This window comes from Danio aesculapii, chromosome 6 (assembly GCF_903798145.1).
Source record: "Danio aesculapii chromosome 6, fDanAes4.1, whole genome shotgun sequence".
Taxonomy (NCBI): domain Eukaryota; kingdom Metazoa; phylum Chordata; class Actinopteri; order Cypriniformes; family Danionidae; genus Danio; species Danio aesculapii.
The window spans coordinates 40,507,651-40,521,378 of NC_079440.1; the positions used below are offsets into that span (position 1 = coordinate 40,507,651).

The 13,728-nt window shown below is 36.2% G+C and overlaps 1 protein-coding gene across 2 annotated transcripts in view; it reads right to left on the reverse strand.

The window, feature by feature from the left end:
- Nucleotides 1-12,076: 12,076 nt before the first annotated feature.
- Nucleotides 12,077-13,728, reverse strand: part of LOC130230870 (gamma-aminobutyric acid receptor subunit gamma-3) — a 225,662-nt gene continuing 224,010 nt past the window's right edge. For both annotated transcript variants that reach the window (XM_056460170.1, XM_056460169.1), the window contains one exon: nucleotides 12,077-12,435. In XM_056460170.1, the coding sequence (XP_056316145.1) occupies nucleotides 12,157-12,435 (279 nt within the window). In that variant the 3' untranslated portion in view covers nucleotides 12,077-12,156. The remainder of the gene's footprint in view (nucleotides 12,436-13,728) is intronic.

Genomic DNA, 13,728 nt, shown 5'->3' on the forward strand with positions numbered 1-13,728 from the left:
ATAATGCGCTTTTCAAACCAGTTTGGTTGAGATGTTCTTGTACACTCCCTACCCACAAATAGAATTAAGCCTTTATAAAATAGCATAATAAAACCCTTTAAAGACTCTCCAGTATTATTTATGCTTGGAGAAACAGTGTTGTGCTGCATCCATTATCAGATTGTTCATTATTTGAAATGGATTATCATGTCTTCTAACTCACATGGTAGAGTACATTTAGCTCATTAAGGTAATACATAAATATAAAAAATAATAATAAATATGTAAAGACAGATGAAGGGAGCTAATTACTCGATGGAATTAGCCAGTATAGTAACAAAAAATTGCTCACATGCATCAGTTTAAGGGTGCATGTGCCTTTCACATTACAGCAGGGAAAGGCACAGCCGATCATATGGTCTAGGTTAATGAGAGTTGACAAAACATTTTTTTTGGAGAGGCCTAAATTACTGGTGGGGACAATTCAACAACCAGTGAATATTTCTGGGGACACGTCACCTCCGTCCATGCTAATTCTATGCCCTTGCACAAGTGTGAACACCCAAGACAGTGTTATCAACAGGTTATACAGATAAGGCTACTGAGAATGAGCAAGTGATTTAAAGAAATATCGCACGTCTCCGAAGCAAACCGCAGTAAAGCAGAGCTTGGTCTAACACAAGAAATACATAGTCAGCAGGGGGAAGTTATGTAACATAGTGAGGATACTGAACTGATATACTGTAGCAGCCAGAGCACGTGAGCTAAGCGGTGTGAAAAGCGGCATTCTTTCTTGTGCTTTTTTTCTTTCAGTACAGTTTTTTTTTAAGGCTGCAACAACCAACAAACCAATTTTTTTCCATTTGGAAAATTAAAATTATTAATAATAGTTCTCATAAAAGACGCATTCATTTTATAAACTATAATACAGTATTTGTCATTGCTTTATATGATTAAGAGGTTTTATTAAATGATCAGTCACTGATTCTTTTTATAATCCTACAATTCTTTTACTACGCTTTTTAAAGCTTGCCTGAGGTGATTTTGGACTTGTGGGAAAAGGGTTAATGAGAATACTGGGAGATGGAAATGCATTTGTCGAATAAACTCTGATATAGCAAACATGAGGGTTGGTACACACTAAGCCGAACTGGCATAGACAAAACGCAACAGTGTTGTCGCCTCTTGTCGACTCACGTCATGACCAAGAAGCTGCCTGTGAACACACCAAACAGAGTGCGTGTTCTGCACCTGTGCAAGAAGACGTGTCTTTTGGCAAAACTGGAACGTCCGGTGCAAACAAAGTGTAAACAAAGCAGCATTTGGTACCATTATTACAGTAATTATCACTCACCATGAAGGGATTCACTCCTGCAAATATGTCTTCATTTTTAAAAATATTTAAGAAATGTAGCCAAATTTCAGCCAGCCGCTTTGTTCTTGATGTGAATTGTTTACTTGCTACATCAGTTCACTATGTCACACTCGTGCTCTGATTTGTTGCTGGATAACCAATCAGAGTGCTCTCTTCAGCTGACGGTCCAACACCAATTCTACATGCTGAATCGGGCCAATGCGAGCTGATATTAATCCGACAAGTGCGACATGTGGAACGCTGACCAACGAAGCCCAACAGCTTGGTGTGTCTCTGCTGCTATACCCATGTGACTAATCAGTGATCTCCATTATGCTTGCCTCATTTACTGTTGGTTACTAGGTTACCAATACTACACTTAGCTGCTTCATGGAAATGCAGATGATTTGCTTTATGCAAGGATGAAAACCCAGCTAATGTGCCACTGAAGTAGATCAATCTTGCATTATTAGGGTAAATGATTGATTGATAAATTAATTGATTGATAATTGAAATGTCAATCAGTCATGAGAATTTGTTGAAATCCCTAGTGCTTATATTAGACTCGTTTCGAAAGACATATATTCAAGAATTCATGAAAATGTGCAATGCTTTGGATCAGAATAGTCACTGAAACAATTTCACCTTTATTGCTGAACTCTCTATTGCATTTGTCATATGACAAATGCCATTTGATATTGCCTTTCCAATAAAAAAAAGTCTAAAAAAGTGTGATTTAAGAATATATCATATCATGGCTCTCCAGGGTTAGTGAACTTTGCTGGGACAGTGTTTTAGATGAAATGTCAGATACATCATTATCTCTTATTTTGACGTCATGTATCAGCCATCCATTTGCCCAGGGAATCTGATCTGTGACATTAGAAAATGTAATCATCCACCCGTCTCCCTGTGCATTTCATAAATATGCATTCTCAAGGTTGGTAATGCTCAGTGAATTATTTTGACAGCGCAGAGCCTTTGTGGATGCATATGCAGCACTAACGGCATTAACCTACTTTTAGATATGCGCTTAGAGCTTCTGCTGTTTTCATTGTTTATTTCATCACAGAAAAGAGGAATTCTTTCTGTTTTATTTGCGTTTTGCTTTTAGCCGGGATGCGGTTTATCTGTCAGCTACTGCTGAGTAAGCTGTGCTGCATCAACAACACATGAGAATGCAGAAATTGTGTTTTACTAGGAAGGGGTTTTAAAGGAATAGTTCACCCAAAAGTGAGATTTCTGTTATTATTTATTTACCATGTTGTTCCAAGCCTGTATGGCTTGAAAATGCAGTAGCAACACAGAAGTTCCCTTTACACCTGGTATCAAGATGCATTTTTGCCAATCCGATCACAATTGGAAAATGCTAAATACAGGTGCAAATGGGGTGCAAAACCGCTTTAAAAATGTAAACACATTATTGAATTTGTTCAAACAGCCTCAAGTTAATCTACTCTCCAGCAACTGACCTAACATAATGGGATGAGTTTTGAGAACAGATATTCATACTTTGATTTGTGCCAAATCACACAGAATATAACTGAAATCATAGTTGTCATCCACATCCTTTAATTTACTGCAAATTAACTGATCATGCATGTTAATATCATTTGTTTTTTTTAATGTGTACCCAATTAACCCATACATTTTAGTAGATTTAATATACATTTTACCATCTTAAAGGGATAGTTCATCCAAAAAATAAAGACTTTCTCCCAAAACCTTGTTCCTTCTGTTGAACACAAAATGTGATATATTCGGAAGAATGTTGGAAAAGCAGCAGCCTTTCACAGTTTATGTTTTGTTTATACCATGAATGTCAATGTCTCCTGCTTTCCAACATTCTTCAGAATATACTATTTTTTGTTCAACAAATAAAATACATTTATAAAAATTTAGAAAAACTTGACTGTGAGGAAATGCACATTTTTAGGTGAACTATCCTTTTAAGTGTACATATTAGTACTTACAAGTGGTATATACTGAATTGTTTCAACAAATCAAATTGTTTTCTGATATCTACATAGTTGGTGGCTTAGGCGAGTTCAACAATTCTCCAGCAATTCTTCAGTAATCGCTGATTGTGCAGGTCAGGCTGACATAGAAAGTGACCTAAAGTACATACAGTACAAATGTTAAAAGTGTGCTAATGAATAATCTTATGAGCAACATACCAGTCTGTATGGTGTTCCGATAGACCTGTTGTTTACCAGGGTTTTACACTTGCACAATTTACATAAAAACGAGGAAACAATGATGTTTCAGCCGATTCAAATGTAATCACTTGATTGAATGGGCGTTATCAGTGGTTATCAGCTGATAGATATGGGCCAGTAAGGCCAGTAGCATCTACTAGTAGGCTCAGAAGGCTGTTATCATCCATCCACATGGTTAACCAGCTATAGATCACATACGGCTGCGGCCAGAAGTTAGCAATAATTAAATAAATGATTATTACATTTCTCATCAACTGTATTTTATTAACGTCTACCCCTACCCCAACCGTCACAGTAATGTTAAAACAGATCTGGATCTTGAGTCTTCTCTATTAATATAATTGATTAACCACACGGATGGATGATAACAGCCTTCTGAGCAGACCAGTAGGTGCAGAAGGCCCCTACTGACCCATATCTATCAGCTGATAACCACTGATAATAAACGTTCAATCGATAACATTCGAAGCGGGTGGATGTTTGAGGCTCACAATATGGTCATTTCCAAGTACCAAACTCTTATTTGACTAGGCATACACAAACTGTCTTTATAGGACACCATTAAAAGGGGCTTTTTTTATAGTAGTTACAAGAACTTCTGGTTCCCTAAGAACTAATCTTCACCTGCACCATTATTCTGGCTATATTTTGTAGGAACTCTAAAGTGACACTAACCAACCAGCAGCTACATTAAATTCTGCATTCAACAAAATCAACAACTGGAGGTTCGAGGATGTCATGAGCAAAGCTGTGTTTCCATTGTGTATTGTGTGTTTTGTGAAATTGGAGTAAACAACCTTAGCTGAATGTGCATGTCTTGTAAAACTTTAAAATACTGTGACTGTTTTATATGACATGCATTTGCCCTATCAGCATACACTACTACCATTTTAGATCATATTGTGCTGGATTAGACTCTGTTTGGAAGTATAGCAGCTAATATAGTTTCATAGTCACTAGAACAATATAGTCCAACACAATCTCACGGGAATTCATAACTTTTTGTTTTAGTGGCTAATTCGCATGAATTCGTACGATGTAATTCGTTTAATTTAGTACGATTTGCTCATCACCCAATGGCGGCTGGGTTTAGGGGTGAGGTTGGGTGCCATGCCTCCTTTTTAAAATCAACTGAACACGTACAAATTAGTACGAATTTGCCACTAAATTGACAAAACGTAAAATAAGTTTTCTCGTGAGATCAGGCTGATATAGTCACTAAAACAAAAATTGTTCCCAGTTCCTGCTTTAAGAATACACCAAAAAGCGGATACTTCAAACATGAGTTCTAGGAAGCAAAGAAAAGGTTATTTCTGGTTGTAAGCCTACAATGATACATGTTAGTACTTTTGGAAAGAGCACCATCTTTGTGATAGTGTTTACAATTTTTTTTTTTAATTAACAACTGAATCAATTGAATCAACTGAAACAAAGTAGAATTTGTGAAACTCATGATTTGAAATAACAAGAGGGTGAGTCAATACTGTCAGAAAATTCATTTCTGGGTGCACTATCCCTTTAATAGGACTGATAACACTGAACAATGGGTATTTTGATACACAGGCACTGAGGCTGTTATTGGCAACTGCTGAGGCCAAAATCAATAGGGAATCGACTTGAACATTCTTGCACATCACTATAACTGGACTGTGTGCTGTTAATTACAGCATTAGATGAGATGGTGAAAAACCAGATGAATAAATAAAAAGTCAAATCTTCCAGCTAGCAAAGGAAACGTGCTCCTACTTACAAAATACCTTTAATTCGTTGTAAATACATAGAACTAAGTCACTTATAAAGTGCAGGTAAGATTGCAGTGATATACAGAAATGGGAAAAAAAGAAAACAAAATTTTATTTCACAACTTCTGATTCACCTCTGCACTTTACAATTCAATTATAAAAAGAACTACATATATGAAAATAGCACAAGAAATAGAAATGAGTTCATAGACAGGCCAAAAACTCACATAAACCCTCTTTTATCAAATCCAAATGACAACCCCACTGACAACACTGCACATCGTGAGCACTCACAAACCATAGAAACATGAGAGAAATACACACCAAATTGTCATTGTAAACACAAAGCAATAATCTACAATGAAAGGTTGGGTGTTAATGCGAAAAAAAAATGTGCCTGCGTGTGACAAGGGCAAAATATACTTTTTTTTTAGTAAGCGATATCACTATTAGTACAGTTGTGATATTTTCCCACCCAAAACAGTACAGGCCACTGACAATAATGTAGATTGCTACTGATCTGACCACTTTAAACAAAAGAGTTTCCGACACTTTCGTAAATGAGGAATTATGGTGGAATATCCTGTACTGTAGTGCATAAACAAATCCTAAAATTATTGAGCAAGATGAATAATACAAACGGGGAGCCATCTTCACAGCAGATCAGTGAATGAGTTTTCTTTGGCATTCAGCCTTTAACGGACGACCTGCACTTTGAAGGTTTTAATAATCATACTGCATGTAAATTTCAAGGATGTAAAAGAGATAAAGGACGAAAATGGCTGCTTTTGAACTGGATTTATCCGGTCTGCCCGGAATATGGGAAGGATAGAGTTTGAGTGTTCAGTGAATGCATGTTATATATCATTAAGGATAGCATATCCACCCTCTAAAAGGTCACTTGGATGTAGAAATCTTTTGCAGGAAAACAAAACAAAAACAACTCAACATTATATTTGTTGCACTGAAAAGAACCCCTGGCTTAAATGATTAAGGCCCAATCCGAATTCTATTTTTGTATTCCTTCCCTTTGGCCCTTGAAACAGAGTGTGAAGGGGAAGGGCTTCAAAAGTTACCCCTAAGAAATGGGACAGCACTACATGAACGATGAAACTTTAATACATTTATTTTGTAGGTGTGAATTTGTTCAGAACTTTTGGTTTGACTTCGATCTTTTAGTTATTTGTTATTACTCAGAATCTGCACATAAATCTAAAGAATTTATCCTCAACTTTTTTCATCTTGTTTGGAATTTTTTTTATACATAAACAAAAAAGCATGTTCTCCATCCCTACTTTTCGATTGAAGTTGACTCACTGCTCAAATATTTCCGTATGTGTAACCTCAAAAAAATGTGTCAGATTTTTGATACTAAATGAAGAAATGTTGTCTATTTACTCTGATTTGATTTAGATAGCTTTCCTGTAATGCTCTTAATTTATTTATTTTCATACACTTTTATACAATTGTAATTTACTTACCCCTTTCTTTGTTTTGTTAGTCTTTTTTTTTTCTTTCTGCAGTTCCTGAAATACCTTGTATTTTCCCTCTTTTGTATCTCTCTTATATTGATCTTCTGATTGTGGTTGTATATTTTCATTAATTAATCAAAAAAATAAAAAATAAATAAAAGATTGACGATGCGACTGCTGTAATTATTCCAGTTGTGTTATTTGTGGGTATTTATCTTCAGGAAATCGCTGAAGGCATATATCATGTTATCATAATTATATATTGTGGCAAAAAGATCGTAACTGTACTGTGCATTTACACCCAGGCCATATTCCTCTATGTAAACATTATTATTCATCTATGTAAACATTATTATTATTTTAGCGTGTTTTTTTTAAAGCAAGACGGTAAAATGCGAACACGGTTATGAATATATTAAAACATGTGCTTGTTTGTTGTAAAAATTTGTAATAATGACAAAAATACTAATTTGTACCACTCCTTTCTTCCGTGTGCTGCCACTTTGCCATTGTAGATGATGTATTCTGGGAAAAATGTTCTTGCCCCTTGGTTTCGAGGGCTAGCTAGCCCTTCCCCTTACCCCTACAACTCAGCTAGGCTAGGCTAGTTAGCCATCTAAACTGAGATTTTACAGGACCACAATAACAATAATTCCTGTATAGTAGTCCCAAAACATTCTGTCACTCGATAACACTCGAATACCCTGTCGGAAAAGTCTAGTGTCTGAGAATGACCTTTTTACATTGTCTGGATTAATGTCAATGTTGTTTTCGTGTGTTTACAAACATGAAAATGGTCATGGTGTAAATGCACAGTACAGAGTTTTTTGCCACAATATTTCATTGTGATAATATGACATATGCCTTCAGAGATTTCCTGAAGATAAATACCAAAAAATAACGCAACTGGAATAACTACACCAGTCGCCATCGTCAATCTCATATGAAGCAAGAGATCACGATGACATCTGATGATGTGTGCAGGTGCTGTCCCATTCCTTAAAGGTAAAGTTTGAAGCCCTTCTCCTTTACACACAGTTTCAAGGGCCAAGGGGAAGGGGTAGGGGTAGGGGTACAAAATTAGAATTGGGATTGGGCCTAAGTATGATATCCAGTAGCCTGACAAAATGTGACCAAAAACACTTGAAATACATTAAGGGCTAATGCACAATTTCTATTTCCTTCCTCGGAGCACTTCGTCATTGGAATTAATGTCATTATTAGGCCACTATAAAAAGCTGTGTAATTGGATTTAATTCCAGCATATGGCTTTAGGTAACTAACATGAACTTTTGGCAACGTCAGATTTGTCTTGGTGTGAAGAGCAAAAAAAAAAAAGGCTGCTCTGCAGATGGTTGAACTGCAACGATGGTCAGTTTGAAGCTCTAGCACCACTATAAACAAACAGCTAATAATTATTGTACGTCAAACTGAATTTAACCGCTGCAATAACAACATGTTGAAGCACTCACAGGTTATCATCAAACAAAGTGGATTGACACCTTCAAGAAGCCACAACGGAGAAAAAAAAAGGTCACTACTTACAGTAGCATCATGAAATGCAGAAGGAGAATCGGCTTGGCAGCAATTCACAGCACATTTCTGGTTATTCAGAACATAGCGAGACAATCTTTGAAAAGATCACCTTACACGAGTACACGTCAAAGATAGGATCAAATAAAAACGTGACTTCAAAGATTAAAGTTACACAAAGTCCACAATGACAGGCGGAAAATCATTTGATTGATTAAATGCTGATACCTTCTGAAGGGTCAGATGGAAAAATGTTCAGTTGAAAAGAAAGAAACAAATGCTACAATCAGTGAGGAGGAAAATAACAACAATATTGCCTCTGGTGTGCATCACACGCATTAACATATTACCTATGAGACAATAACGATAATGAAGATCACGACTACAAAATAATTAATCAAGAAAAAAAAGCTTAAGATTGCCTCAGAATGTTTTCAGCTAGTGTGAATCCTTTGGTAATGACTATAATTTGAAGTAGATACCTTATATTAATCCATTTGTCTTTCTCTAATGGATCATCTCACAGCATCTCTGTGCAGGTGACCCTAAGGCAACACAGTAACAACTCTTATTGTGAATTACAGTTCGGTAATGAGCACAGTGATTATGTGGGGTTTATAACTGCAGTGTGCTGAAAATTGCTTGGTAACACTTTACATTGCATTTCAATTCTCTTACATAAGCTAATGCATTAGGTAGCATGAAATAACAACAAACAACACACTTACAGCATTTATGAGTTGAAGTTCATGCTCATTTAAACATATCCCAATTCATAAAATTTATATGATTGAGCACAAATCAACAGTGACTATTGGTATGATAATAAAATGATATTAGCCTAAATTAATAAAGGCTGTTAAAATGTTGTTCATTGTTACTTCAATTATGCACATGAAAAAAAAGTTGTAAAGTATTCTTGATTGTTTTGATTCCGAGTATTGATTTGACACTTCCTTTTATCAGTAAATGGATAATTCACTCAAAAATAAATGTCATTATTTACTCACCCTCGTTTCACCACAAAACCTTCACGCGTCACATTAAAAGCCAGTAAAGTAGACAACTACAACTACACTCACTGGCCACTTTATTAGGTACACCTTACCAATATCCCCTTTTGCCTTCAGAACTACCTTAATCCTCCATGGCATAGATTCAACAAGGTACTGGAAATATTCCTCAGAGATTTTGGTCCATAGTTTCACATAGTTGCTGCAGATTTGCCGGCTGCATGTCCATGATGCAAATCTCCCGTTCCACCACATCCCAAAGGTACTCTATTGGTTTGAGGTCTGGAGATTGTGGAGGCCATTTGAGTACAGTGAACTCATTGTCATATTCAAAAAACCAGTCTGAGATGATCCGCACCTTATGACATGGCACGCTATCCTGCTGGAAGTAGCCATCAGAAGATGGGTACACTTTGGTCATAAAGGGATGGTCAGCAACAATAATCAAGTAGGCTGTGGTGTTGACACAATGCTTAATTGGTACTAATGGGCCCAAAATGTGTTTAACACTAATACTAACCTGTTTTTAGCTGACAGTAGTGGCAGTCTTCTGTAGTAGGTCTTCTGCTGCTGTAGCCTATCCGCCTCAAGGTTAGACGTGTTGTGCTTTCAGACATGCTCTTCTGCATACCTCGGATGTAACGAGTGGCTATTTGAGTTACTGTTGCCTTTCTATCAGCTCGAACCAGTCTGGCCATTATCTTCTAACCTCTGGCATTAACAAGGCATTTGTGCCCACAGAACTGCCGCTCACTGGATATTTTCTCTCTTCTTTCGGACCATATTTTGTAAACCCTAGAGATGATTGTGCGTGAAAACCCCTGTAGATCAGGAGTTTCTGAAATACTCTGACCAGCTCCTCTGACACCAACAACCATGCCACGTTCAAAGTCACTTAAATCACCTTTCTTCCCTAATATGATGCTGAAGTTGAACTGCAGCAAATCGTCTTGACCATGTCTACATGCCTAAATGCATTGAGTTGCTGCCATTTGATTGGCTGATTTTTTGCGTTAACGAGCAGCTGGACAGGTGTACCTAATAGAGTGGCCAGTGAGAATATGTTGATCCTGAAACAACATTCCAACCCGCCAATCAGAATTAAGTTTACATTTACAGTTTATGTTAAGTTTAGGATTATATTCTTCTACAGATTGTTATCCAAATATTATTCCCCTCTTATTTTGGGAATAATTTGCATGTAGGGTTGGGTTTAGGGGTAGGGTTTAGGTATGGATTAAATTTTTGAACAAAAATTATGTTCAAGGATCAACATCGATCACACCCACCTGGATGTTTTCTGTAAGTCTTGCATAAACAAACAAATAAAATAATTAAATAAATTATATTCTTTCCCCCATACAGTGGTTATGGTTGACCCATATACAGTATTCGATTCAGTTCATGTTTATTTCTATAGCGCTTTTACAATGTAGATTGTGTCAAAGCAGCTTAATATAGAAGTTCTAATGAATTGAAACTGTCAGCCCAGTTTTCAGAGTGAAGTTCAGTGTGGTTTAGTATGATGGTGAATAAAGTATGACAAAATCTTAATTTTAAATGAACTTTGCAATGTATGTATTTTTACCCAAGCTGCAAGTGCCAAATGTATTGCCATTTCATAGTATGGGGCTGTAGATGCAAGTCCAAGACAGGATAATAAAATCTGTAAATAATTATATTATCAAAGTTCCACAAACACTCACTTGATTTCCTTTGGGTGGTGTTGATTTTGCAAATTTTTTTTTGGTGTAGACATGGATAGCTGTGTCAACTCTTGCTGAACTGAAAAGTGAGAGTCTATGGAACTTAAAATCCATTCTACGCATGCACTTTTTAACCAATAGATTGATATAATATGCATTTCAAAATAAAATATAATCTACAATATAATATATTACTTTGATCTTTACTTACCTTCTGTTGTGTGTAAAATTAGGCTATAAAAATCTAGAAATATATGCAAACTTTTGCAATCTACCTACTAATTAAATTCCAAATATTACAAAATGGATCTACTCTCTCGCCGTTATTGTGCTGATTCAGGGTAGAGCTTAATACTATCATATGTAACATGCAGCGACAATGGGTTCTGACATGTTAAATGCATTAAAATAATGGGCGACTATAACTAAAACTTGAATAAATCCAAAAGAAAACCCTCAGCGCTCAGTCAAGACCAGAAGATGCTCCTGCCATCATTTCTAAGATTTCTCTGCCTGATGGCTTCTCCTCCAGTTGAAGGCACTATAGATGGCTCTGAAAGCTCTGCTTACATGAAAGCCAGTCTGGTTTTGACTGATGGCTGGATGACATGTTCCCATTCATGTGAACGATCTACCAGGATTGTAAGAAACACTAAAAGTCAGGGGGTCACATGCTATGCAAGGCATTTTTTTTACTTGCGCTGTCTTGGCCTAAGGATTTTTCGCACCTTGACTTCTTATAGTTGTTCTCTCAGCCATAAAAAGGACGAGATTGTGTGAGAGGAACATTGTGAATCTTTTTTTTCCCTGGTACCTGAAGAACAAAAGGCAAAGATCTCTGCCAGAGAATTGCAACCACTTAAAGAGCTTGTAGCAAAATCCATCCTTACCACATAAAAACAGCCTGGTTTTAAGGGTTTTGATTTATCTGCTGTAGCTTTCGGTTTCTGTGGTCTCATTTGTCACTTATGTCTTCTACAGGAGAAGTCCTTGAATCACCACAGCTCAACTTTGATAACCAGTATCCACTCTTTTGTTTTAAAACATACCTTGAAAAGTCCTTGTTTAGTCCATGCTTCGTTTCTGCTTTGACAGAACCAAAAGTCAAGTCTGTTGCTTCGTGAGGTGTGTGGGAATGCTAAAGATACAGGTAGCCTACCCAGTAGACAACATTGAACAATAGGAAAGAGGTGGGAAAGAAGACACGAGAGTATGCATCGAGTTCCAGGATGTCTAAATGCATACGGCCCTTTCGCCACGCTCCATCTTTGCACTCCTCGTAGCAGCAGAAGAAACTCTGGCAGTCTTTTCCATCCAGGCACTCATAAACGCAGGCATCGTCAAACTCCTGCCAGTACATGGAGTTGTTGAGTGTGATAACAGTGGGAGGAGGACCCACATCCAGTACCGAATAGTTCTGTAGGATAAAAACAACACCCTGTTAGAATCTGAAGGACTCATTTTTGCAATATGCAAAAAGAAAACATAAAATATGCAAATAAGCACTTGAGTAGAAGTACAGATATGCTAAAAATTTTACTCCACTAAAAGTGTAAAGTTTTAAATATAAAAAATGTAAAGTTACAGTTCTATTCTCTACTCCTCTAATGATAACCCTTGCATTAGTTGCTCTGAAAGTCTATCTACTTGTCCGTCCATTTGTCTGTCTCTGTTTGTCCACACCAGAAATGCCCAAAGTAGGGCCCGTGGGCTAAAATTGACCCATTGTAACCTTTGATTTGACCCATCATCCTATCTGAGAAGAGAGAAAGAATGATAGAGAGGGTTGGGGATTTATTGCTAAGCTACAAAAAAGCAAACTGAAATGAAAAGTTTCAAATAAATGTTGTAAATGAATCTAAAATGTAAATACTAGGGCTGCACGATATTGGAAAAATTAAACATTGCGTATTTTTTTATTCTGCGATATATATTGTGATATGAATACAATTTCATTAGATGAGTTGAATAAATGCTCGTTAAGAATCTATAATTTTAAATTGATTGAGAAGATTCTGTTGGGAAGTGCATAAAATATAATAATCTACAACCATAGATAAATTTAAAGAAGGAAAATATGCTAATTAAATAAAGAGCATTTTATTGTTTTCGAAAGGGTCTGAATGTATTCAGGTATAAAGTAATTGCATAATCAACACTGCATAGTCTTTATTTTATAAATAATTCCAAAAAAATTAATCGTTAATAAATTTTCAAAGTTGCTAACGGTACATTTTCTTATGCCTGAACGCTTTTAAATGCCTCACACATTCACAAGCCTCAAAAAACACTTGCAAAATGATGAATTATAATCCAGACTCAACATTGCATATACTTGCGATGTGACTATTGCGAATGATCAAATTGTGATATAGATTCTGAAATAAATATATAAAGGACCACACAGAAGACATCGGGGAGCAAATCAAAGCAAAAGCTAGTGTAACTCCATTCTATTATAATTGAGATTGTTTTTGTTTGTAATGTAATAGGTTCATTATAAAATGTACACAAAAATATATATACTGTATTAGTTAATATGAAGCAATGTTTTGTAGTTATTTTTAAATATTATTAAATAAATTAGGAAATTACCCATGGTAACTATAATTACCTTCGGTCCACTAGCCTCAAAAGATTGGGTTTTGGCCCTTTATAAGAACATTTTTGGGCCCCCCTGGTCTGCACAGACAGAGACACACAATTGATT